The sequence below is a fragment of the Ambystoma mexicanum genome, chromosome 4q (assembly GCF_040938575.1).
Source record: "Ambystoma mexicanum isolate Mex_15411 chromosome 4q, UKY_AmexF1_1, whole genome shotgun sequence".
Taxonomy (NCBI): Eukaryota; Metazoa; Chordata; class Amphibia; order Caudata; family Ambystomatidae; genus Ambystoma; species Ambystoma mexicanum.
In genome coordinates this window covers 1,115,328,195-1,115,352,357 of record NC_090928.1, presented here as the reverse complement: position 1 = coordinate 1,115,352,357, position 24,163 = coordinate 1,115,328,195, and the positions used below count along the sequence as shown (strand labels likewise).

Sequence of the window (24,163 nt, the reverse complement as noted above, 5' to 3'; positions counted from 1 at the left end):
GAGAAGGTATTTAAACCTTTGGGAAATCTGAAAGACTTCCCAGGGCCACTGCACTGAAGGTGCTATGTGAGCTAATGTAAAAGATGATGCCTATGGAGTTTGTCAAACTACACAACCAAAAGAAACCGTGTACAAAATCACATTAAAATACATGAGTGGGGAAAAAGGGCCCCGCTCTATCCAGGTTCAAACAATCAAGTCCTCAAAATCCAGCAAAGTTGGGATTCACGTGTGAAGCCCGCCTCTGGCTCCAGTATGTCTGGCAGGGGCAGGAAGTGAGTGTGTTGCCCGATACTCCATGTGCCTAATCCCCTTGGTTACAGGAATGTACCCAAAAGGTGATTGGCCGGCTGGCTGTCCGGCAAGGACAGCCACCCTGCTGCGTGATTGACAGCTAGGCTGGAGTGAATGAGAGAAACCTGCATAAAAGGCGAGGATTTTTGGCTTAGAAGGCAGAGTCGACCAAAGGACGAAGGAATCCGAAGAATAACTTGGAAGAGACGTCTGCTGCAACTCCTGGGCCGTTGGTTTGCCCGATAAAGCCCTGCTGCTGTGCTGAAGCTCCCAATTCGCTTCAACTAGAGAAGACCTGCAAGGACGATTTCTCCCTTTGAGTTGGTGGAACAATCAACTCCAAAGTAAGCCCGCCTGGGCATCCTCTCGAAGCTGGTTGCATTTCCACTGCAGTTGCTGCTGGAACCGAAGGGCCAGGGAGAGGAACACCAGATTGTGTGCATTGCTTTTATGTCGGAACCGAGAGCTAGGAAGATCGTCCGGACTTCCCTGCTGCAGGACTGACCAAGCCTGAACCACCTCAACAGAGTGCTGGCGCCCAGAAGCAAGGAAAGTCTGAAGTGGTATCCGTGGTGTTGCTATTTGTTGTCAGACGCGAGGAGCTGAAACACAGGAGAACCGCTGAATTGAAGTTTGCCCATTACTGCCGTGACCGTCCCATTGCAGAGCAGGAGTTCCCAGATATCCTCCCTCGTGTCCCCATAACTGAGGCTCAGGAACAACAGGATCTGCTGAGCTGTACAGGAACAGAAGCCAGCTGGAACCATTTCTTCTAAGCAGAGGTACTGTAAAGTCTAAGAGAACTTACCTCTTGTTGTGTAGACTTACTTACTCTCAGTTGAGACCTGTCTTGTTACCTTGCAGAGTTGCTAAAGCTTTGCCCTTCACAAGCCTCCCAGCGTGTGGCCCTTCAAGTGTTCTATTGTCTACAAACATTTCTAAAAACATTGTGCACGATTTTTTACCTACCTGCAAAGAGGATCTTCAGCTCCCCTTGACATTGTGCAATTACCATTGGCCTGTCCTGGCTCCCTGAGAGACTCCTCTTTACCTCAGACTTTGTGCTTTGGCCTTTCCCCCAGGAAAGGGTCAATTTACTCTGCTTTGGAAGGTTTCTAAAAGTACTTACCCGTTTGTGAATTATTTGGTAACCTTTGTTTTATTCCTCTCTTCCATCTTTTACACAAAACTCAGTATTGCTCTAAATGTTCCAGTGATAAATCAGTGTCCACAGTGTCCTAGCTATTTAGGTGACCTGAGGGTGTGGACAGTGTCTGTGTGCCATCCCCAATGGGTGTCATCTGATTTGGAGAAACTAAGTGTGTTTTAAATTGTTCCATATACTGCTCCCTTCTGAACAAGGCTTATACAACTGACTGAAATAAATTAATAATTGTTTTATTAAGAAACCTTGAGTGTAAGTGTTTATTTGAATAACTGCTACTGTGAAACTGTCAAAACATTATTGCTCACATTGACCCCTCTTGAGATAAGCCTGGCTGCTCAGCCACACTACCAACCTGTGTAGTTCAGGCTTATACCAAAGGTTGGGTCCCTATTGCCAGGAGGTCAAGGTTATTGTAATGCACGGCCTTGTGACTTTTGGTGTTAACGCCCTTGTCTGTGGAGTGCCCAGGTCAACGGACAAAATGGCCAAAGGAAGAGACATAAGACCTTGTGGCATAGCCATGACGGAAACTGGCTACCGTCATGAGCCAAACAGGGCAAGCGTGGTGTGGCTCGGTAAAGTATATGAAAACACGTCTGCTGCCACCATCCTACTCCTAAGCTTATTATCCAGTCACCAAAAATTCCCTAGTGGATGACTAGGGACCGGAAACACGCACCCCATTGCGCGGTACAGTAATGCACTTTAAGCAATGAAAACATTGTACCAAAAGAGGCAAATTCAACAGACTCAGAGAAACAAGGTTTTACAGTACTGACAGCTTGAAGGATGTGTCAGTTTCCCCATAATGAGGAGCAAAAGCCCAGTGAAGGCTGTGCCCCACTGGCAAAAGTCATGTCAGGATGTTACAAAAAAGCAAAAAGTGTGGGGGGCACCACAATTATAGAGGTAAATTAGTAGCAAGATACATTTTCCTTAACATCCCTTCACAACGAGTGCCATCCACACTGCTCGGGAATCACCTTGGAGACCAAACAGCTTCATAATCACCCACCAGCTCATACAAAGCAGTGCATTGGAGGTCTGATTGAAAACGTTAGGACTAAACAATGCTGAAACACCAGCACAAGCCTAAAAGATTAATCTAACATTATCTAAACATATGTGGCTGTTTATGCAAGTGATATGGTACAGATCTGGTGTATCCATGATAGAGAAAACAGAGGTGCAAAATGATTCACGTTTGTAAAAGCTGGAATGTTTTTTACTCACGTCTATCACTTCTAGATCATAAGCATTGTGGGTCGCAGCATGGGTGTTCTTAACATATTGCTTAATGAGGTTTGCTTCTTTGGAATCTTTTGCAACAACCTGAGAAAAGATAAAGGATCCATGGCTTTTTTAAACAAAATTTTAATATGAGAGATGGTGGAGTTTCAAAAGGTTCACTGGGATGAACAATGTTACAATGCTGACATCCGGCGTTGAACTTGCTTGTAGACACACAGGAAAAGCAGTTTGGAACAGGTGCGTCTAGGAAATAGCCTCTTGGTAAAGGCACGACACAAGTACATTATTAATAAAATACTGGCCCTCTGAGCATCAATCTCTTACTTCGTTAAGTAAACTGCTAGGACTATCATTCTTCACTAGGCACTAGAAAGCAGTTTGGCCAAACCGACACTAAGGTTGCCACACACCCACTTGACTGGGCAGGCATGGAGGGGTTTGGCTGGGAACTACAGGAGGTGGGTGGGGTTGCGTGAAGACTGTTATAGCTGGGGGTTCTATGGGAACACCATTCATCCCACTTAGCATGCAGTTACATTTCACAAGGGGCAGCACTTTCCATTCCAACATGATTGATACGTTTGCCTAAAAATAGGCTTATGTGGTCAGGCTAACAAATGTTTTATTTTCAAAGGACATCATATGACATTAGATTGATAGAAAACAAGTTCAGGCAGTCTAGAGAGGTAGGTGTGAATGCCACCAACTAGATAATTGATTGGTCCTACACAGGCAGCCTCCCTGCTTATACTTAGACTTATGGAGAGACTATGGCTGTTTACAGAATTGGCTACATAGAAATGACAAAATATACAATGCGATGCAAAGTTCAGCACTTGGGATGAAACCTACCTTAATGTCAGTTTTAATTTTATCATACTTGACATCAATTGGATGTTTACCGCCTTCATCAGACCCACTTCGGAGAAGACTGTATGCCACTTCAATGTCAAGCAAATTGTCCAGCATCTGCACTTTGGCCTAATTACAGAGGGAGACAGATTTGAAACAATTAGCATTGTTAATTGACTTTAATAATTGGGTTTAGAAACTATTAAGATGGATTTCTAAAATCTGGCCTGGTAGACAGATTTCAGGAGGCCACCCTAGTTTGGTGAATAGGGGAACTCTGAGATGTTAGCCAAATCCAATGAAGGTAAGCGTGGTAAGTGGTTAAGGCTTGGTCTCAGAGTGAATGAGTGTGGTGAGGGGTCTACAATGAGCCCACACTGAAATACACAATGATTCTACTTGGCTCAAAAAGTACAAACATGACAATTTACTCACTGTAATAGTATTTGATGATTGTATCAGCTTAGATTCATATGCTTTGCATATAGTCAGAGATAGAGTGGTAATCGTGGAGTATTGCATCTTTCAAAGATCGAAAAGGGACGTCAACCTGGGTGTGAATAACACTATCCCTACAGTAATGTGTAGTGTACCCAAAATCCTTCATGCAGCGAGGTCCCACTGGTTGTTTTTGTTCAGCCTTGAGTGAGTCTTACAGAATGTGCGAGTGAGTACAGAAGAAAAGAAGGTGTGAGATGTCTATGTTCCCTTTACTCCAAGCGGGGAGGCGCATGTGAATCTAAGCAGATTCAATCAAAATATGATTGCAGTGAGTAATGTAGATCTTCGGATGCTTGGAATCACATGCTGTGCATAGACTAGCGATCAGTAGCAGGAGACGGTGTGGAATGTGTGAAGGAACAGTAGCAAAGATGTCTTGGCACCACTTGTCCCAGCTGAGAATCAGACTTGAGTGTGCGTCTAAGACCTCTCATAATAAAGACCAATCTCTAACAACCCGTATCAGGTAAAAATATAAGAGACCTATCTATGTCTACAAACTACTGAAGCACGTGGAAAATAACCAACTACTGGATCAGGCGCAAGTAGGATTCAGACTCCTGAGAGGAACTGAAACGGCACTAGTCTCAATATGGGATGAGCTACAGATGAACGCTGATTCCAAGATTACTTGATCTCTCAGCTGCCTTCAACAAGGTCAACCACAACATCCTAATATCGCAGAAATAGGGCTCGCTGACAGCACTGCTATGGATGAAATCCTGTGGGGTACCACAAGGCTCCTCCCTATCCCTGCTTCTTTTCAACATCTACATGACACCACTAATCAAGCTCATCAAAAGGCACAGGCTAACATGCTTAAACTACACAGACTGTGCATGAATCATCTTCAAATTCGGTGACATACAAAAAGAGCACGCACCCCTAGTATTGTGTCTCAAGGACCTCTACCAAAGGATGAACATTAAACTAATAATCAATCCTGACAAAACTGAAATCATGATTTCAACGGAAGACAGAGGGAACGATCAGCACATACCACAGCAAATGGGGTTGAGAAACCAACAGATGCCATCCAAAGCTGTAAAAAACCTTGGAATCCTCATGGACAACGAGTTAACACTTGAACCCCACGTGAATGCAATAATCTGAAAATGCCTCTTCCTCTTACAAACTATAATAAAGATCCTACCATTCCTCCTACACGCATGAAACACTCGCCGTCATATCCCTTTATTATGTCGAGGATTCATTAAGCTCAGCAGAAGCGATCACATCACACCAGCACTCAGGATGCTACATCGGCTCCCGGTCAATTAGAGAATCTCCTTCAAAGCCCTGTGCATAACACACAGAGCAATACAAAGCCAGGGAGCTGACTGTATCCAAAAGAAATTTTCCATCTATAAACCAGCTAGAACCCCTAGATCCTGCAACAACATCCGCCTTGAATCAAAAATGGTACAGCAAGAAAAAACTGGAAGGCTCAGCATTCTCCTGCTTAGTGGCGATTCTATGGACCTCCATTCTGAGGGAAATTCAAACTATGGAGGACCATACAAAATTCAGGAAACTGCTGAAAACCTGTCTCTAACTCCGAACACAACAAAGCCAACTGGACGATGTCCGCACACCACCAGATCAATCAAGCATGGGAAAAAAGAGAAGTAACCAGGAAAAATAAGATTGAGGGATAGGACAGGAAAGAGAAGCACCCTCTCCCCCGCACCTCCCGGCTGCCTCCCTGGCCAACAGAGTACCGTAAAAGAGGATAAGCCAAAATCACTAGGACCCAGAGAAGTGGGCCAAGGAAAACACAGGGATGGAAATGGGAAAGGCAGACTCAGTACCAGGCATTCACAAAACACTTCTAGTAAACCACTGTATTACGTGGGTGTTAGGCAGAAACCTGTGCAGTTCCCTTAGGGGCCACTGCAAAAAGTTTAAGACTACAGGAGTAAGCAGTAAACCCAATTGGTAGCAGTCTGCACCACCCAGATGTACCTGGTAGCTGTGGCTGAGCAGTCAGACTTCTCTCAAGAAGAGTTAGGCCGTATATAGAGTATACACAATAGGGCCAAAAACACAGTAGCACAAGCAAACACTGACCAGAGCTTTGGTATAAAAGTATATAATTATTTAAAAACACACTTGTAAAAATACACTGGCACTAATATGTCAAGCAAGTCCAAACACAGTCACTATAAGTATATACCTAGTTAATTATTCGACAAGTCTAGGTTAAGACACCACTTATTTAGAAAAACGGAGGTGAGCGCGTAACCGTAGATGGCACTCCAATAATTTGTTTAAAAAGGGAGAGAAAAGGTAGAATAGGAAAAAACACACAATACCTACACTTAAGAAACCACAGCAAGTCAAGAAAGGCAGGGTCTACTGTAGAGTAAAAGTTCATAGGCCCGGCCCATTCTTGGAGAGAGCAAGGCGGAATGTGCCCAAGATCACAGTGGAAATGCACTAAAAGTCTTTGCAGAAAAGTCAAAAAAGAGGTTGGATCAAGTCAGAAAGGTAATGTTAGCAGGTCCGAGGTCACCCCAGGATAGAGTCATGGATTTACGGGATACCTTGGACAGTCTGTTGCAAGGGAGACCAGGCGGGACACAGTACCTGAACTGGTGAGAAAGCTCCAGTGGGGGTAGTTGTTCCTGGCAGCGGGAACAAGTCGGAGATTCGTCCAGGGGAAGAGATGATCTCGATGTGGAGGAAAGCTGGAGGTCGTTGCACTGCCAGGGAAGAAACCAGCCGTGGAGTTTCCCGGTTAAAAGGTACGACCCTTTTATTCACGGTAGTCGTGAAGCGTGGCTATCCGGCCGCCGGGGTGCTTGGCACGGGCCATTCGACCACGAGACGATCCAGGGAGGCAAAAAAGGCGAACTGGTTGGTCCCACCAGCTCAAGGGGAAGAAGACTCTCCTGGAAGAAGATCTCCTCTGTCGTCGGGAAAGTGGTGAGTTTCGTACAGCAGGGCTCCACCGGTGGTGTCGTCGTTGTAGATGGCTCAGCTTCTCCCCTCTTCGGATTCTTTAGGTCCTGTGGAGACTTCTTAAGTTCCAGTCCCCAAAGCCCTACTTTTATGCAGCAAAACCCCCATTCATCAGCCTAGCTGTCACTCGAACATGCTAAGTGGTGAGCCGGGCGGCTCACCACTGGGCCAATCACACAAGAGTGCGACTTGAGTTGCCAAGGCAACTCGGTCCAGGTTGCCTAATCCCCTTCCCACACATCATGTTGACCCCAGACAGAGTGGCACCATTTGGAGGGCATCTGTGGAGAAGCACGCCAAAAAGTGGAACAAAGGGCTCGACTTGGGTTAGAGTTTCAGAGGCGAACACAAATGCCATTTTAAAACCGAGTCCTGGCAAAAAGACCCAACCGGGGAAAAAATATTAAATAAATAACCCGGCGGTATCTTTAACATTGCACCAAAAAGTGGTGCGTTTAAAATGAATGGGAAAATCCCATAGGAAATATTCCGGTGGAATATTTTGCGTTGTATCCACTGCCACCAGCCAGAAACTCGACAAGGGGGGACTGGACAGTGCCCCCTTGGAAAACAGACCCAGGGGCAATCGAATTACCCCTTACCAGTACTTCCACAATATGATGGTTTGTACTGGTTCTGTTCACAATTTGAGACTAGTAAAGCCAATGGTGAATTTACATGCCCTGGGAGACAGTAGTCAGTCCCAGGGTATGGAGTCTATGTTTGGGGGTCACTAGGACACCCCTGTGTTACTGCACTGAGGGTGCTGTGTAACACACATACCAAAAACACATGAGGCCATATGGAGTAAAAGACCCCATAGCCCATAAAACACATTACATAGTCAAAGGACATTCTCAAATCATGCCCAAGAGTAGGAGAAAAAGAGTCTCACTCTTAATAGAACAAAATAAACCCCAAAAATCCAGCTAAGCTGCTGGGGGACTCACTAGGTTGGGGAAATTAGCCTTAACAGAGAATTCTCCCTAACAGTGGGATTGCTTGTTCGTTTAAACATTCAATGTATAACCTCAACAACTTTCTCATAGCGGATTGCCCTCACAACATGTGTGGGCCTCCGTCCTTGGGTATGGCGTGGTGGTGTCACCTGTCCGCTTAGGGATGGAAAATGGCGGGGTCTTATCCCTAGTGATACTACGTTTAGACTACTTAAAACATGCTTATCGATGGTGGTTACTGTAGGGCAGTGTCTCAAACACTAGGGCAACATTTCTATGAGGAACTATTTCCCATGGGTAGGAGACCCATCATTCTTTAATTGCCCTTCAAGGAAGTGTGTGTGCCCCAAGTTGTAGATCGCTTGCTCAATTTAAAAATAGATAATCACATAAACATGCACATATACAATGAATTATAATCCACCAGTGAATCATAAACACTCTTCTATTGAGGCCTCCTAATTAGTGTAGAAATCTGAACTCAATTGTCGAGCCCTATGGTGGTCTCTTAATGATTTGATTTGTGAATCATGACCAATTCTTCAATTCACAAGTAGGAGTCCACAAAGTTCTTGGAGAGTCCTTTTCCCAATAAAAGAGCATGGTTCCTTATCGGTATCTCGGCTTGTTCTTCGGGATATCCTGCTTGTAGAAGGTCGACCGGTTTCGATGATTTTCTAGTTTATCATCTTCAGGACCGGTTAGTTAAGGCCTGTCTGCACGAGATCAGTATGTTTGGTGGACCAGGGGAACCATCACCCCGTCTACCGAAGGAAAAAACCAAACGTTGTTTTTTATCTAGTTCGACCAAACACTAACTAGGCCTCTACTAGAACGTAGCCCCGCCAAGGGAATCCAGTTAAAGGACTCCCCGCTGATCACTCTCTGGGCTAGGAACGGCCTCTAATCAGAAATAGAGACTGCACTCAGAATTCAGGCAACAGACAGTAGCAAAGTAGCGCATGAATCCTTCACACAGAGGCAGCTTTACCGATACAACTAGAAAGGGCACATGGAAGAAGGGAAAATACAACTAATAAACTGGAAAAGCTGAAGATCAGCCACGGCCACCAACAATCCAAATTATTACTAACAATCAAGAATTTGCATACACCTCTCACATACTGCACTAAAACAACCAGAACTCCTCAGCACAGCAAAATGCACACACTTCACAACACTGCCACAAGACATAGCACACACAACACAACATGCCGTCCGCCTGCCGCATTCCTCCTCACTGCACCTTTCCTTCCATTTCTGTGGACCCCCAAACTTTTTGCTTTTATTTTTGTATCCAACCTGTTCTTGACAATGCAGTGAAGCCTTAAGCGTTTGCTCATCTGTTATAGGGAAACTGACAAGCCCGTCAGTACAGGGAAATGTGTTTCCGTTAGTCTAGTTACGTTAATACGTTTAGTAACTGGTTATCACTTGTGGTAACTTTATCAGTGTACAGTGCATCTTACAATGCACTACAATGGGGTACACGTTTTCTTTTGCACTAGACTAACACTCAAGAGGATTTTCGGTTACTCTAGGTGTAATAATTTGTCAGGCTGGTGGCACCAGTGACTATTTTGGTGCATTTTGTTTTAGCCTTACCGCGTTTGGCTAATAAATGTGGCTAGTATTCAAACATGGCCGTGCCACAAGGTTTTCCGCTTGTTCTTTGGCCATCTGGTCTTTTAACCTTCTTCCTGGCCTGAGAGGCCAGTAAAGTCCTTATATGGACTTCTACCGCCTGGGAAAGCAGAGGCTTTTGGTGGGGTACTGGAGGGCTATGTATGCTTGCTGCCAGCAAGTGGGTTGGGACTGTCTGGTCCCAATCCACATACTGGTGCCAGTGTGTCCGAGTGTAATGAATTCGTTTTGTCACCAGTGGTCCTGATTTGACCACTGCTGGGGTCTGTCAGGGGTAGATTTGTGTTATGCAAGATTGTATGCAGTACTTTTTGGGTGCACTACAACAACCTCCTGGCAATAGGAACCCCACCTTTGGTATAAGTCAGTACGACACAGGTTGGTAGCGTGTTGAGCAGCCAGGCCCATCTCAAGAGGGGTCAATGTGAGCTGTAGGGGAGTTACAGTGATTAACAGTGACAAATATTCAAAATAAAATATTACACAAGGTTTCTTGATTAAACAATTATTAATTTACCAGTCAGTTTGAGTAAGCCTTCATCAGAAGGGGCAATAATAACACATTCACTCCAGAATACACACTAAATCAGTAAACATCCATTTGGGATGGCATACAGACACCTCCTACACCCTCAGGTGACTTGAGTAGCTAGGACATTAGCATATCACTGTTGCATTTAGGGCAATACTTAAGAGTAGGTCAAAGAAACAGATTATTCGAATAAAACAAGATATCTCACAAATGTTCTGAAGTAGGTAAGTACTTTTGGTAACCCCCAATGCAAAGTAAGTTAACCCCTTCCTGGAAGGAGGGCTAAATACAATCAGAGGCAAGAAGGGATATTGAGGGAGCTAGGCCAGGCCAAAGTCAATTGGACAAAAGTCACGGTGAGCTGAAGCAATTCTTGCAGGTAGGTAAAAGTCTTGCACAATGTTTTAGAAGTCTTTGTAGAAAAGAAGAAATCAAAGTAGGGCCACAAGTTGATTTGGCTTGTGAGGTAAAGAAGCTGTTTAGCAACTCTACAGAAGCAACCATGACAAGTCTCGACTGCGAACAAGTGCATTTACACAACAAGAGGTAAGTTCTTAGACTTTCAGTACCTTTGGTTATTAGAAAAAAGGGCTCTGGCTGGCTTCTGTTCCTGTGCAGCTCTGCAGATCTGGTGTTCCTGGGCCTCAGTCGTGGGGTCAAGAGGGAGGAAGTCCACAGGACTCCTGCACTGCAATAGGATGGACGGCGACAGAAAAGGACCAACTTCTATTCAGTGGCACTTCGCGGTTTCAGCTCCTCGCGTCTAAGCAAATAGCAACACTGTGGACTCTTGGCTGTCGAGATGTGGTTTCCTTGAATCTGGGGTCCAGCACTCCGTTAGGTGGCTCAGGCTCGGTCAGTCCTGCTTCTTGAAAGTCCGGAAGATCTTCTTGGAGCTCTTGGCCAACTTAAAAGCATTGCACACAAACTGGTGTTCCTCTTACTGGCTCTACAGTTTCCAGAAGTGACTTCAGTGGAAATTCAAGGAGCTTCAAGAGGATGTCCAGGTGGCTTACTTTGGAGTGGATTAGTACCAACAACTCAAGGGGAGAAGTCGTCCTTGCAGGGTTTCTATAGTCGAAGGGTTCAGATTCAGCAGGGAACCACACCAACACCATCTAAGGTAGTAAAAAATCTGGGACAATACACTAACCTTAGAACCACAAATAAATGCAACAGTGAAGAAATGCTTTTTCCTCCTCCACATGGCAAGAAGACTCCTACCTTTCCTCTCCTTCATGCACAAAACCCTCACTATCGTCGCCCTCATCATGTCAAGAATTGACTATGCAAACAGGCTCTACCTCGGAATACCAGAATACCTCCTGAAGAAACTACAACGGATCCAAAATGCAGCAGCCAGACTATCCAGAAGAGACCACATCACTCCTGCCCTAAAAACACTACACTGGCTCCCAGTAAAACATGGCATCACCTTCAAAACCATGTGCATAACACACAAGGCAATCAGTGGACAAGGACCAGAATTCCTACAAAAGAAAATAATCTACAAACCAAGGAGGCCCCTCAGATCCAGCATCGAAATCCGCCTGGAACTAAAACCATACCTTAAGAAAAACTTGGAGGCACCTCCTTCTACCACTTAGCCGCAAAAACCTGGAACAACATCCCAAAAGAGATCAGAAACACAGAAGATCACCACAAATTCAGGAAATTACTAAAAACCTGGCTCTTCAAGACCACAGACAAACTGAAAACCGAAACAACCGAGAAAAAGGATGGCGGAACTGGAAAGGACACTGACAGCCCCAGAACCGACAGGGAAGCTCCCGCAATGCCGGACGAGTGACACCGGATAGACAAACACAGATGACACCCATTGAGACGGAGTCAACTATCCCAGCCAATCCCATCTCCACCGCACCTTAGTTGCTACCAGGTACCAAAGTATCAATTGAATTGCAGAGACACTGGCAATCCACACACTAGCTGAGTGGTGGATATTGGAAGGTGCACTGGCCACAAGAGCAGGAAGGTTGGACAGGTGGGGTTGTGATGGAGGCTGGTTGAGGTGGGGGCCAGATGTGAAAGGGACCTTAGTGCAAGATGGGCCGAGATCAGGACAGAGGAGCATCAGGAGGGACTTTGCAAGCCCAGCGCCTCAATTCAGGATAGAGATGCCAACAAACCAATCCTACTAGCTATTTCCACCTCTGCACACACCTCTCAAACTCCAAACCAAACACATTCACAAACCTACAGCACAACAAACCGCACAAACTTCACTACAGTGCAACAACAAAACAAAAACACACAGACTTCCCCAACAGTACACAACGACTACCGGCCGCAAACACCCCAGGCCCAGCCAACTGACCCACCGGGCTGTGGCCGTCAACAGCACATCACTGCTCTCTTGCACTTTTCCTGCTTCCTCCCACTAACTCACCCTCCTTTCCTCTTTCAGATCCACCAGTGCGCCAGGGGACCACTCTGGTGGTGATAGTGCGCGGTACAAATGTCCTTTAACATTAACATAACAGCAGCAGGGCTTCACTGGGAAAACCAACGGTCCAGGAGTTGCAGCAGGCGTCTCTTCAAGGTTCTTCAGATTCCTTCCTCCAGTGGTCAACTCTGCCTTCCAAGCCAAAAAGCCCTGCCTTTTATGCACATTCCTCCCATTCATTCCAGCCTAGCTGCCAGTCACCCAGCAGGGTGGCTGTCCTTGCCGGACAGTCAGCTAGCCAATCACTACAGTGTGCATTTGGGTCTCCTAGGAGACTAAGCACAGGGAATTTCGGGCACCTCCCTCGCTTCCTGCCCCTACCAAACACCCTGGTGAATCCTGCCAAAGACAAAACGAACAAAGGGACCAAACCTAGTTTGACGCGCAGAGTAAATCTCAAGAAGGACCTTTCCACTACGAAACGGCAAAAAAAGACGACCAGGGCCATTTTGACAAAAATGGCACCCTTGGGTGCTTTACTGCAACTGCGAACGCAGCTCGCGGTAAAAGCACACGACTGTAGTTAAAAAGTAAACCACTGCCACCAGCGATTCATTGAGGAAAGGGTAACATCAAAATGTTACATGAAAAACTAGACAAAGGGGATACTAAGTAACCCCTGAAGCACCCTATGGTAAGATAGTGTGTGCTGGGTCTAGAAAGGCCCTGTGGCTGACCAGCTCTGGGTTTGGGCTACCATGCTGCAGACGTCGCCGTTCCGAGTTGAGGTTTGGCACTTGGGGGATCCTCAGCTTGTGCAATGGTCCTAGCATCAAGGAGACACGAGATGGGAGGGAAAGTCCGACTGCGACAAGTGAGTCCTTTTGTGTCGCCGGGCAGCGATGACCGTCGTCCAAACTGCTTACCTGCATCCATTCCTGTCCTGAGAGGGGCCCTGCATAAGTTCTACTGCGTTCTTCCCCTGGGAGTCCTTGCACCAGACACCGACCAAAGATCTACTCAAAACTGCAACCCCTCTGAATCAAGGGCGGAGGCTGACAGCTGGAAAAGCGACTTTGGACCTTCAACCGACCTGCCAAGTCTCATGAAGAATCGGAGTACAGGTGGTGAGTTATGTTGGGAAGGAAGCAGGGTCCTCCCGAATCCCCAAGCGATTTAGAATTAGATAAGACCTCTCTTAGGCGCTACAAGAGGCAAGGGGGGGCACTGTGAAGGTTTTCTCATGCAAATATAATCACAGATATGGGCAGGCACCGAACAAATACACAGTTATTGTGTAAATGTAAACGTAAGTATCTGTCAAAGGTTCAGGCAGGCTTTCTGTGAGACAAAATGCATATGGGACAGATAATAAAAATAAATGTGTACAACTGCAGGACCAAGTTAACATTAGCAGGAGGAGTGAAGTATGGATAGAATGAATGCAAATGTGTATAAAAAGGTTTAGGTTTTGCCGCTTTAGGTTTTCCTTGGGCTAGGTCTCAAGGTTTGTAAAAATCTGCAGAGCTGCAGTGTGTTTTTATATAAGGTAGCAAAACAGAGCACCATGTTCTGACTGATAGAAAACACAGACAATGAAGAAAGGAAGGCTTTGGAGCATCCCTTGGATGGAACAAGGACGGATTGGGATGGAGCCATAGCCTGTATCCAGTAATATCACTACATCAAGATTGGACTATATAAACCGCTGCCTGGCACCAGTTTGGCAGGAGAAAGGAACGGATGAGGGACAGGAGAACACCGTTCAGGTAGCAGAGTTCTTTGCCACCATTCTCATTTTTGTAAAGATTAAACTTGTTCTTCTTGCAAGATAAACTCTTGGCCTTACTTCCCTTAAGCGGTGCATTTATTCTGTTGAGGGACTAATTAGGGACACCCTTATAATCAGACCCACCCATACAGTGGTGACGTCCCAACATGATCTCAGTTTTGCCCCTGTATTTTGCGAAGGCCCAGGCCAGTCACCAGGAAGGAGTCATACCGAGACCGGTCCCCAAAATTAAAAAAAACTTTTTTCCTGAAAGATTTCAATAGGAGCCATTTTAAAAGAAATCCTCTCCACTCATTTAAGGAGGGCGTGGCTCCAGAGAGAAATACAGGCCAGTAATGGGACTTTGTAACTGAGGAAAAATCGAGTGAGCACGCATATGTGAGTATACTCTTGTAAGTGATAACAAGGGGACATGTATGTAAGACAGTATGTTGGATGAAGTAAGTGTTCAATAGATTCAATAGGACTTTTGGTGATGTGTTATGGTAAAAATTGAATAGGAGGTGGGTTATGTATTGAAATTGTCATGCATTTTTGTTTTTCTACTTTTTATAATGGCAAAAAGGGAGCCTCCGCATATAAAAGCCTGAGAGGAAAGGGAGACTCGGCGTACAAAGACTGGGAAGTAAGGGATCCTCAGCCATAATAGGTTGAGAAGTTAGTACCACGCATTATTCTTTTATGATGATAAAAGAAAAGGGATACTCAGTATATTAAAAAAGCTGGGAAGGTGGTACTACAAGGACATAATGAAAATAAGTAGTGGCTCGGTCTAAGGAATGGGCCGGGTTTTTAGTCAATTAAAAAAAACAAAGGAAGGTGGATGAGTCGCAGTGTGTGCGTGAGTGAAATCCAAGTGGAAAAGAATAAAGGGGGCGGAGGGAAAAAGTGGGTTGATCTGCATTTTTGTGTAAGAAGCAGCAGCATGCACAACATAGCAGTTAGGTCTAAGTAAAGCATTAGGCACGCATGCAACATTATGGGGGAATTCACCCCAATAAAACATGCATAGGGCCCTGCCACTGTATTGTGACAGGATAGATAAGTATCAAACAATGGGTATTGAAAACAAAGGAAGGGGGGGTATGTCCTGCTCCTGGCCAGAGCAGGGCTCCCATAACAGAAACATGCTAGAAAGAATGTCCATCTTTTTAGTAGCAAAATAGAAGAAATAAATTCCAAAAAAAGGAAAGATTCTAGATCTCTAGCGATTATTCGAGGATATGGAAGATGAAAAAGAGATCCAATGTATGGGGAGATACCCCCGTAACGCCTAAACCTGCAGTAGGGTATACAAATCCAGTCTATAAGACTCCAGTGGTAGAGAGAGAGTCAACAACAGGATTATCAGGATTAGCAACTAAGGGGTTGTGGGGGGGGGGTGGCCAACGCAAGAGCTTTTGCACCTTCACCTCCATATAACCCATCCACAAGGGCTGACATGCCCGTAGCATCAGTGTGCCCAGGGGGTTCACAAGCAGATATAAACGAGTTAAGAGCATTGCAGGAAAGGTTAGTCATGTTACAAGAAGCTGAAGTATCACCGGAAATAAGGGTACCAGAGCAGAAAATAGGGGTTTGAAGTCAGGAGATATTTTGGTTAGATTCAACCCTAAGAAATGTTTGTGTCAAAAAAGAAAGGGAGATAGTATGGACAGTCCTGGTACAAAACGTCGAACCAGAAAATGAAGGGGAAGATCAAGGTGGTAGAAACAATGAAGAGGCAGGTGAAGAACGAGATCAAGGAGAGGAGGCGGTGGGAAAGCCATCCCTGCCACAAGAGGCAGCGAGGAGGGATAAACCAAGAAATAGACAGATTTAAAGATAGTAGTACACAATCAGAAGAATACTAAAAAAGGGTTTGAAAACAAAATAGACATGAGATGCCTCTTATACATAAAGGAGTAGGGATAATGCAGTATGTGCCATGGCCTCAAATGGACAAAATGTATTTGATTAAAGCTCTCCCCCAGCGTACAGCCGTAGCCAGTAAATGGATCTATGAATGAAAAACAAACAGCAGGGGTAGCTTTAGCACTAGGAGACCTTAAGTGTTTGCTGGTTGCCACAGTTGGAGACCAGGCTGGGGACATATGGGCAAGGGCTGGGTACCCTGGGATAAGTCTTGCAGATAATGAACATGATGGAACAGCCTTTAGTAAGGGCGAGGGTATGGGATGCCCTACAAAGAATGTCCCCAGATACCCCTGACTTACATTCTTTAAAGCAATGCACAGTGGGTGATGAGGACCCAATTAGGTTTATTCTTAAGTTACAGGAAATGTGGAGAGTTGAGACAGGGGGGCAATGGCACCACTCAGTACCATTTTTCTATTTTATCGTAAAGCGGGGATTACCAAACAAGGTCCAGAAGGCACTAGTTACAATTGTGGGAGTTGAAGCCAAAGGGTGGGCAGAGATACAAAGTATAATAGTCCACCATTGCAAGAGAATCAGGAAGCTGGACAGGGAGACAGCTCAGAAGCGGCAAACGGACGAGGCAAAACTAGTGGAAAATAAACTAAATAAGGTTGTCATCTAAGCACCGGTGACAGCACTGGCTCAGGGGAAAGGACAGGAGACCCTCAACAAATTGTGACTGCCACAATTGAAGCACTATGGGGCTAAGGAGGACAGGGACAATGGGTGCGGGGACAATACCCCAACCCACAGTGGCAGTATGAAGGAGCACCAAGGGGAAGAGGAGGATTTCGAAGAGCAGGAGGCTTTGGGGGATAGGGCCCTGGGGAGGAGGACTGGGAACATCACAGTGCTGGTACTGCAGGTGATGGGGGGATTTCGCAAGGGAATGCAGGAACAGGCCTGGGATGGGATTTAATTATGGGCCATCACCTCCAGGGGAGGGATTCCAAGGCCCTCAAGGAATGGGACAATAGCAATTTGGGCGAGGGGGTCAAAACCAGTTCCCTTATGGGGCTGACAGGCAAGGGCAACATGGTCAATAACCACGGCAGGGTGAGAGAACACAGTTTAACAAGATGGCAGGGGGAACATGCACCCCTGCCTTACTCTGAGTAGTTACAATGGCAGGGGGCGACCCTTTTTTATTCCCCAGGACAAATATATTCCGATTAGGAAAGCCCACAGAGAGCACTCGCGTGTCCAATCCGATTGACAACTGCAAACCCTGAAGAGGAGCCCTTGGTGGAGGCAGAAATAGGAAACAAGCAATTTATATTTATGGTAGATATAGTTGAAACTAAATCATGCATTATGGAGGGGAACTTTCCATTATCAGGTAAAACTCTTGACACGCAGTGATTCTCTGGGGCTATTTCTCCGGTTCCATACACTGAGGAGCTTGATATAAAAGTGGGAGGGAATGTAGTATGAGTCCCCTTGTTATATTCACAGAGTTCCCCTGTTAACTTGTAGGCTGGAATCTGCTCAGTAAACTAAATATAACTATATCATTCACAGATCAAGGGGTAGCGTGTTCCACTCCAGGGATGTGTGTGGCTCTAGCAATGGCAGTAATCAATGCAATGGCAAGGGAGTCAGTAGTCTGTGGGGTTCATGTGATCCTGGATATACTTTTCTATGGCATCAAGGTGCTAGCAAAAGTAGTGTCTCAAATTGCGACAAAATGTTGGCGTGTGCCCACAGTTTTTATTTTCCGACCCATGGTGCCACCTGAGATGGTGGCAGGAACAATATTGTCATTAGATTTGCAAGGACTAGTAGTGTCAGACGAAAGAATAGTCCCGATTGGAGAAATCCAGGATGGGTGCAAGTGGCGCACAGTACTATGTGTAGACCCAACAGTACAATTGAAGGAAATTACTGATGGGGAGTTATTTGAGGACCGTGAACAAAATGGGGAGATTTTGGAAATCTGCATCCCCTGTGATATCATGGTGCAGTATAGGAGGGTACAGTGTGTAAAGCACCGGAGGGGGTATCTGTACTCCTGCTCCCTATATGGCGGAGTCGAGGCACAGAGCACCCCAGCCAAGATTCTCTATGCAGTAGCTATGAACGAGCAATCAAGGCTTAAGCTCCCAGGAGGTGATAGCACCCACAAAGGAATGTCCACACACTATGTTAGTGAAAACACAGTCTTTATATAAATTAGGCTCATGTTATATACACAATCACAATAACACACTTTGTACTCTGGCAATACTATAATGGCAAATATATACAGGTCTACGTGGTACCACTCTTAACTATCAATTCCTTTAAAATGCATCAACTGCTAAGAGTTCATATGGCATACGAATTAGATCATAAGATGACTCAACGACAGACCACAGAAAGAATGCAAGTTAAATCAAGCAATGGCAGAACAGTCGCCCGTCCACCTAGAGACAGTTCTGGGCGAGAATCCCCCCCCATCTGGGCAACCTGTAAATAAAACTTATTTGACAAGCCCAGTCCAATTATGCCCAATATAGTCTTCAGTCTTTCTGGTTCCACGACCCCAAAGTACCTGGTTTCTTAGAGTGCTTCGATGAGTCGACAGGGCCTTCTTGAGTGCACTGTCACGACCCATGACCCAGAACCCCACTGGCATGGTCACATGCCAGGTAGGGTTAGGACTCAGGGTTCATTTGGGGTCCCAAGGGCCTTACATTATCACCAGGGACTCTCCTGGAGTCAGTCCTGGCGCCTTTGACGCCAGGCTCATATTTAGAATGGGACTTGAGGGGACTACTTTTTGTGTGGAAGCCTGCAGCCAACATGGAGACACCCACAGAGTCTAGTCCGTAAGAACCAGACTGTGCGGTGCAGTATTTTAGGGTGTGATAGCCCGGACTACTTTACCTGTATCCGGCACCCAGGGCATACAGGCGTCCCCGTGGATACCAGGTGAGCGTAACAGCACTCCCTTTAAGGCAGGAGCTACGGGTGGTCGAGAGTCGGTGAAGAAAAGGGTGAACAGTGTCGTTGCGGCAGCAGCTTCAGTTCTTGCAGTGCTCGTTGACGATCGGTCGAAAACGTCCAGCAAGCTGGGGCATGTTCGTTGCCGCATGGAGTCAATGAAGAACTTTGGCCCAGCAAGAGAGTCGAGTCATCAGCGTCTCTGCGATCGTCGGGTGGAGGGAAACCCACCGGGGGCTTCTCCTCGGTCACCGAGAATGAGCAAGGAAGTCCTTGTTTCAATGTTCTTATGCAAAGGAGCACTGCAGCTCCGGTCGGCGACGGACTTCAATGTCTGGGCGCTTCTTTATCATGACCTCTGTGAGGGGGCACAAGTTGTGCCACAAGCAGGCTCCCACCAGAACCCTGAGGGCCTTAAAATCATTGCAAAAGGGCTCCTGGAGCCTGTCCTGGCGCCTTTGGCACCAGGCTCATATGTAGGAAGGAAGGGCTGTTCAAGCTAGGTCCCATTTATGTACATGGGCCTTTAAATCCAACATGGAAGCACCCACACAGTCTAGTTCTAAGAACCAAGCCATGCGGTCTAGTGTTTTGAGTGTGGCAGGCCTGAAACTACTTTCCCTGGTACTACTTTACTTGGGCTATATGAACCACACCCTGTCTGCAGAACATGCTTCGTGTTATTCTGAAACCAGCAGCGTGACGCGCACCGTGTCCAGCTCCTGGTCTTCAGCATCTTCCTGTAATCCTGCAAGAACAAGATTATTCTGTCTTACCTGAGAAAACACCATACAGCACTCAGCATCTCAACTGGAGTGCAATCTGTGGAAACCGAGAGAAGAAGAAACATCACTTACCTGTGAGTACTAGCTTTAGGACTTCCGGCGAACCGCTACCACAGCTGCTGTTTGAACATTGCGACCTGCAATAACGAGAAAGGGAAAACAATTAGAATGCTGCTTCCAAAACATCAAATTCCATCAGTCTTACCTGAATTCCATCGCGCTACGCCACGCTTCCATCCAGAGCACCACAGCAACATCTGCAAAGGAAAAGAGACATATTCAGGTTCGCTTTCAGTATTAAACAACCACACAGCGCTGTACTACCTTAATGGATTCCAGGGGCCTGTTTTTCATTGCGCTCTCATCCACTCGCAGAACCACAGCGGCCTGTGAGGAGAAGAAGAAAACACAGGCAAGCTTCAAGACAATAAAGTCGCTGCGCTTCGCGCTTTCTCTTACCTAGAAACGTGCCTCTCCATCCGGCACGCCAGCATCAAGACCTTCTCACCCGAAAAGAAGGAGATAAAGACATTAACGAATTCCCACCACAAACAGAACAAAGACTTACAATTAACAAACCTACCTGCCTACCAGCAGATTCGGGGTCACAGCAGGCCTGGGCCCAAGGAAGGCGTACTACACCAGTGATGCAACTCTGGCAGCTCGCCAACAAACGTCAGGCGCCCATGGACAAGAAACGCAGAACGGATAGCTCAACCTACAAATAACTAAGATTCATTATTCACCACTGGGCAACTACGCATCCAGGGTTCCAGATCTCAGAGCCTTCCAGATGCCTCTGGGGATATCAGGTGAGCTTAACATGCTCTTTGTGATTCCTCGGCAGTCCCAGTCTCCGGTTAGCAGCCTTTTGAGGGTCTGACATCCAGGGAGCTTTGGCAAACATCAGCTGGTGCACGATGGGCTCTCGTAGCTCGGGGAAGGGGTCTCCTAGACAGGTTATCTCTTGGATCAGTTCCTTGAAGGCACAGCAGCTTTCAGATTAGCGAAGGACAGCAGCAGCAGTTCTTTCAGTGGTCTTCAAAGTTAAGCATCAGTTTCGACTTCAGAAGCTGAACGATTTCTAGCAGTGAGAGGCCCCCAGATATACTGTTTGGACTCTTCATTAATTCTGCTGTGTCACACTCAGGCAACCAATCACTCAGAAGAGCATTCCGGCAGTCAGGCAGCCAATCAGGTGCCCGGTTCATTCAGGCCATTTTTCTCCATTCAGACACTCACAACACGGAACATGGATTCGGACAAGCACTCTGCCATTCAGCACTCCACACTGCATTCATACCAGTTTCAGGCAGGGCTGTCTCAGTCATTGTGTCAACCACCAGATACTAGACACCCGTAACGTGAAATGCGTATTAGTCACACATTCCATTCACTAAGGTCCCACCCCACAGGTGTACCCACAACATACATTCATTGTGAGGGCTCCAGCCGGTCTGGCCTGGACTTCCCCACAATACCACATGGGCTCCTGCACGGAAAACAAGACAGAACATACATGATAAAGCAATAAAGGATAAGCATACAGAGGATCTGTCCCTCCAATGCATTTCCAGCATCACACAGTGCCCTCTGATGGCAATGGTGACCCAGTCTTTATATTTTGAAGAGGACATTCGATATGTGCCAGCACAATTACGGACTGTTAATCCACATGTCTGGTTACTGAGAGATGTGACCCCAATACAGATTACATTGAATTCAGGAGCAGTACTCCCGAGGGTGTGGCAGTACCCATTGTCAAGGGAAGCAGAGGAAGGGATAAAAGGCTCTATTAGAGCAAAGGATCATTGTGCCATCCACGTCCCTGTGTAATACGGCCACATACCCCATCAAGAAAGCAACAGGGGGTAATTGGAGGGTGATCCTGGATCTACATCCTCTTAATGACGTGGTGCAGAAGGAGTTTCTGATAGTTCTAAACCCATCAACAATACTTTGTAGCACTCCCAAAACAGCAACATACTTCACAGTGGTGGATCTGAAGAATGCATTCTTCTGAAACCCACTTCACAGTATCTCACCACATTTACGGATGGTCAAAGGAGCTTTGAGCACAGGAGATTGCCTCAAGGGTACTGTGAAAGTCCAAGTATTTTCAATAGAGTACTGCATGACGACTTGGGAAATATTCAGGTGCTAGGACAATCATCCAGTATATTGATGATCTTCTGGTATGCATGACAATGAGCAACAGTGCAGGAGGGATTCTATTGCCTTATTGCAATGCTGGTTCACAAAGGGTACAAGACAGATAAAAAGAAGTCACAATACTGACAACAGGGGGTACTATACTTGGGGTAACTTATTTCTGCAAACGGGAAAAAAAAACTACCAGATAGGGCGGTGGCAGTATGCGCCCAGTAATGTCAAGGAAATTCAGCAATTTTTGGGCTTATGTAATTATTGCAGGGCAAAGTTCCTAGATTACGCAGCATACACAAGACTGCTGTTACAAAGTCTCAGGGAAGGACAGAAGACAAACAAATTGTAAATTGGAATGGACTGAAGAAATGAAGAGACAATTTGTGGACTTGAAAGAAGCTATTTGCACGGCCCTTGTTTTAGCAACACAGGATTATACACAGGAGTTTTATTTATTTTCCCACTGTGATGGACGGCTCATGACAGCAATATTGACCCAAAAGAGCACAATGGGCCACAAGTCATTGGCTAATTATAGTAGGACGCTCGACTCAGTCATGCAGGGACAGTTCACATGCGAACAAGCACTCGCAGCAGCTACATTTGCGATACAGAAAAGTTCCACTATTGTCAAGGGGTGCTCGGTTACCTTGTTTGTGGAACATTCACTATTCGTCATTTTGGAAAGATCTAAATCACTCCTGACAACTGAGATATCCTCTGCATGACATGCATTACTTACCGTAATAGCATTTCTGATGGTATCTGCTTAGATTCACATGCTGTGCATATAGTCCGACATCTAGTGCTAACCGCAGAGTATTGCATCTTGTCTTTTGAGGATCGAAAGGGGCCGTCGACCTGGGTGTGCCAGTACCCAAAATCCCTCACGCGTCGAGGTCCCTCCGATTGTATTTTTTCTGCCGTGAGGGAGACTTATGACTATCGTGAGTACAGAAAGAGAGAAGTAGTAGTAAGATCTAAGTTCCTTCCATCCGAGCGGGGAGGAAGGATGGGCGCACGTGAATCTAAGCAGATACAATCATCAGAAATGCTATTACGGTAAGTAATGCATGTCTTCTGATGCTTGTGATTCTGCTTAGAATCACATGCTGTGCATAGACTAGCGAGCAGTACCCAGAGTTGGTGGTGGGATGTGAGAAGGAACAGTAGTGAAAAGAGGTCTTAGTACTGCTTGTCCCACCTGAGAATCAGACCTAGAGCGAGTGTCAAGGCAATAGTGTTTTATAATGGTGTATACAGAACTCCAGGTTGCCGCTTTGCAAATGGACTACAGAGGAACATTTGCAATGAATGCTATGGAAGCCCCAGTGCCTCGAGTAGAGTGAGCTCTAGGCTTAAAGGGCAGATCTCTCTTGGCAAGAGTGTAGCAGAGTGTGATGCAATTGACAATCCACTTTGAGATGGCCGATTTAGAGAGAGGGTCCCCTTCTCCACCAGCCACCCCCAAGGAAAAACTGGTTTGTTTTCCTTCGTTGTTTAGTTCTTTCCAGATAGTACATGACTACCCTGCGCTCACCCCGTGTGTGTAGGTTTCTTTCCGCCACGTTAGTGGGGTTCTGGAAGAATGTGGGTAGTTCTATTGACTGGTTCACATGGAACTTAGAATTGAATTTGCGCGCAAAGTGTGGTGAGTGCACAGAACCACCTTTTTTGGCATATAATAGATGCAGCTTTATTTATATTTATTTTATTATTATTTTTAATTTATTAATTTTCAGGTTTTGTGCATTGTGTAATACATAACTGTCACTTTATCGTGTATACAGGATAGCTTTGAATTGCTAATACCAACTCCCCCCCCACCCTTTCCCACCCTAACATGTAACAAAAAAAGAAAAACCGGAACTTAAACTAAGTCACAGGTAGCCATCATCTAGTCCTCGTACACCTCGACCAGTCCGCTGGTTGCCGCATCTTCAATAATAGTGTGCATTTAAGCTATAACGTCCTTTGCAGCACATCTGTTTACAGGGCAGTGT

General features: G+C 45.9%; 1 protein-coding gene across 1 annotated transcript in view; it reads right to left on the bottom strand.

Annotated features, from left to right (window-relative positions):
- PARP1 (poly(ADP-ribose) polymerase 1) overlaps positions 1-24,163 on the bottom strand; it is a 921,075-nt gene that overhangs the window by 146,962 nt on the left and 749,950 nt on the right. The window contains exons 17-18 of the mRNA XM_069608683.1: positions 3,566-3,694; positions 2,696-2,794 (exon numbers count right to left, since the gene is read on the bottom strand). Of these exons, the coding sequence (XP_069464784.1) occupies positions 2,696-2,794; positions 3,566-3,694 (228 nt within the window). The remainder of the gene's footprint in view (positions 1-2,695; positions 2,795-3,565; positions 3,695-24,163) is intronic.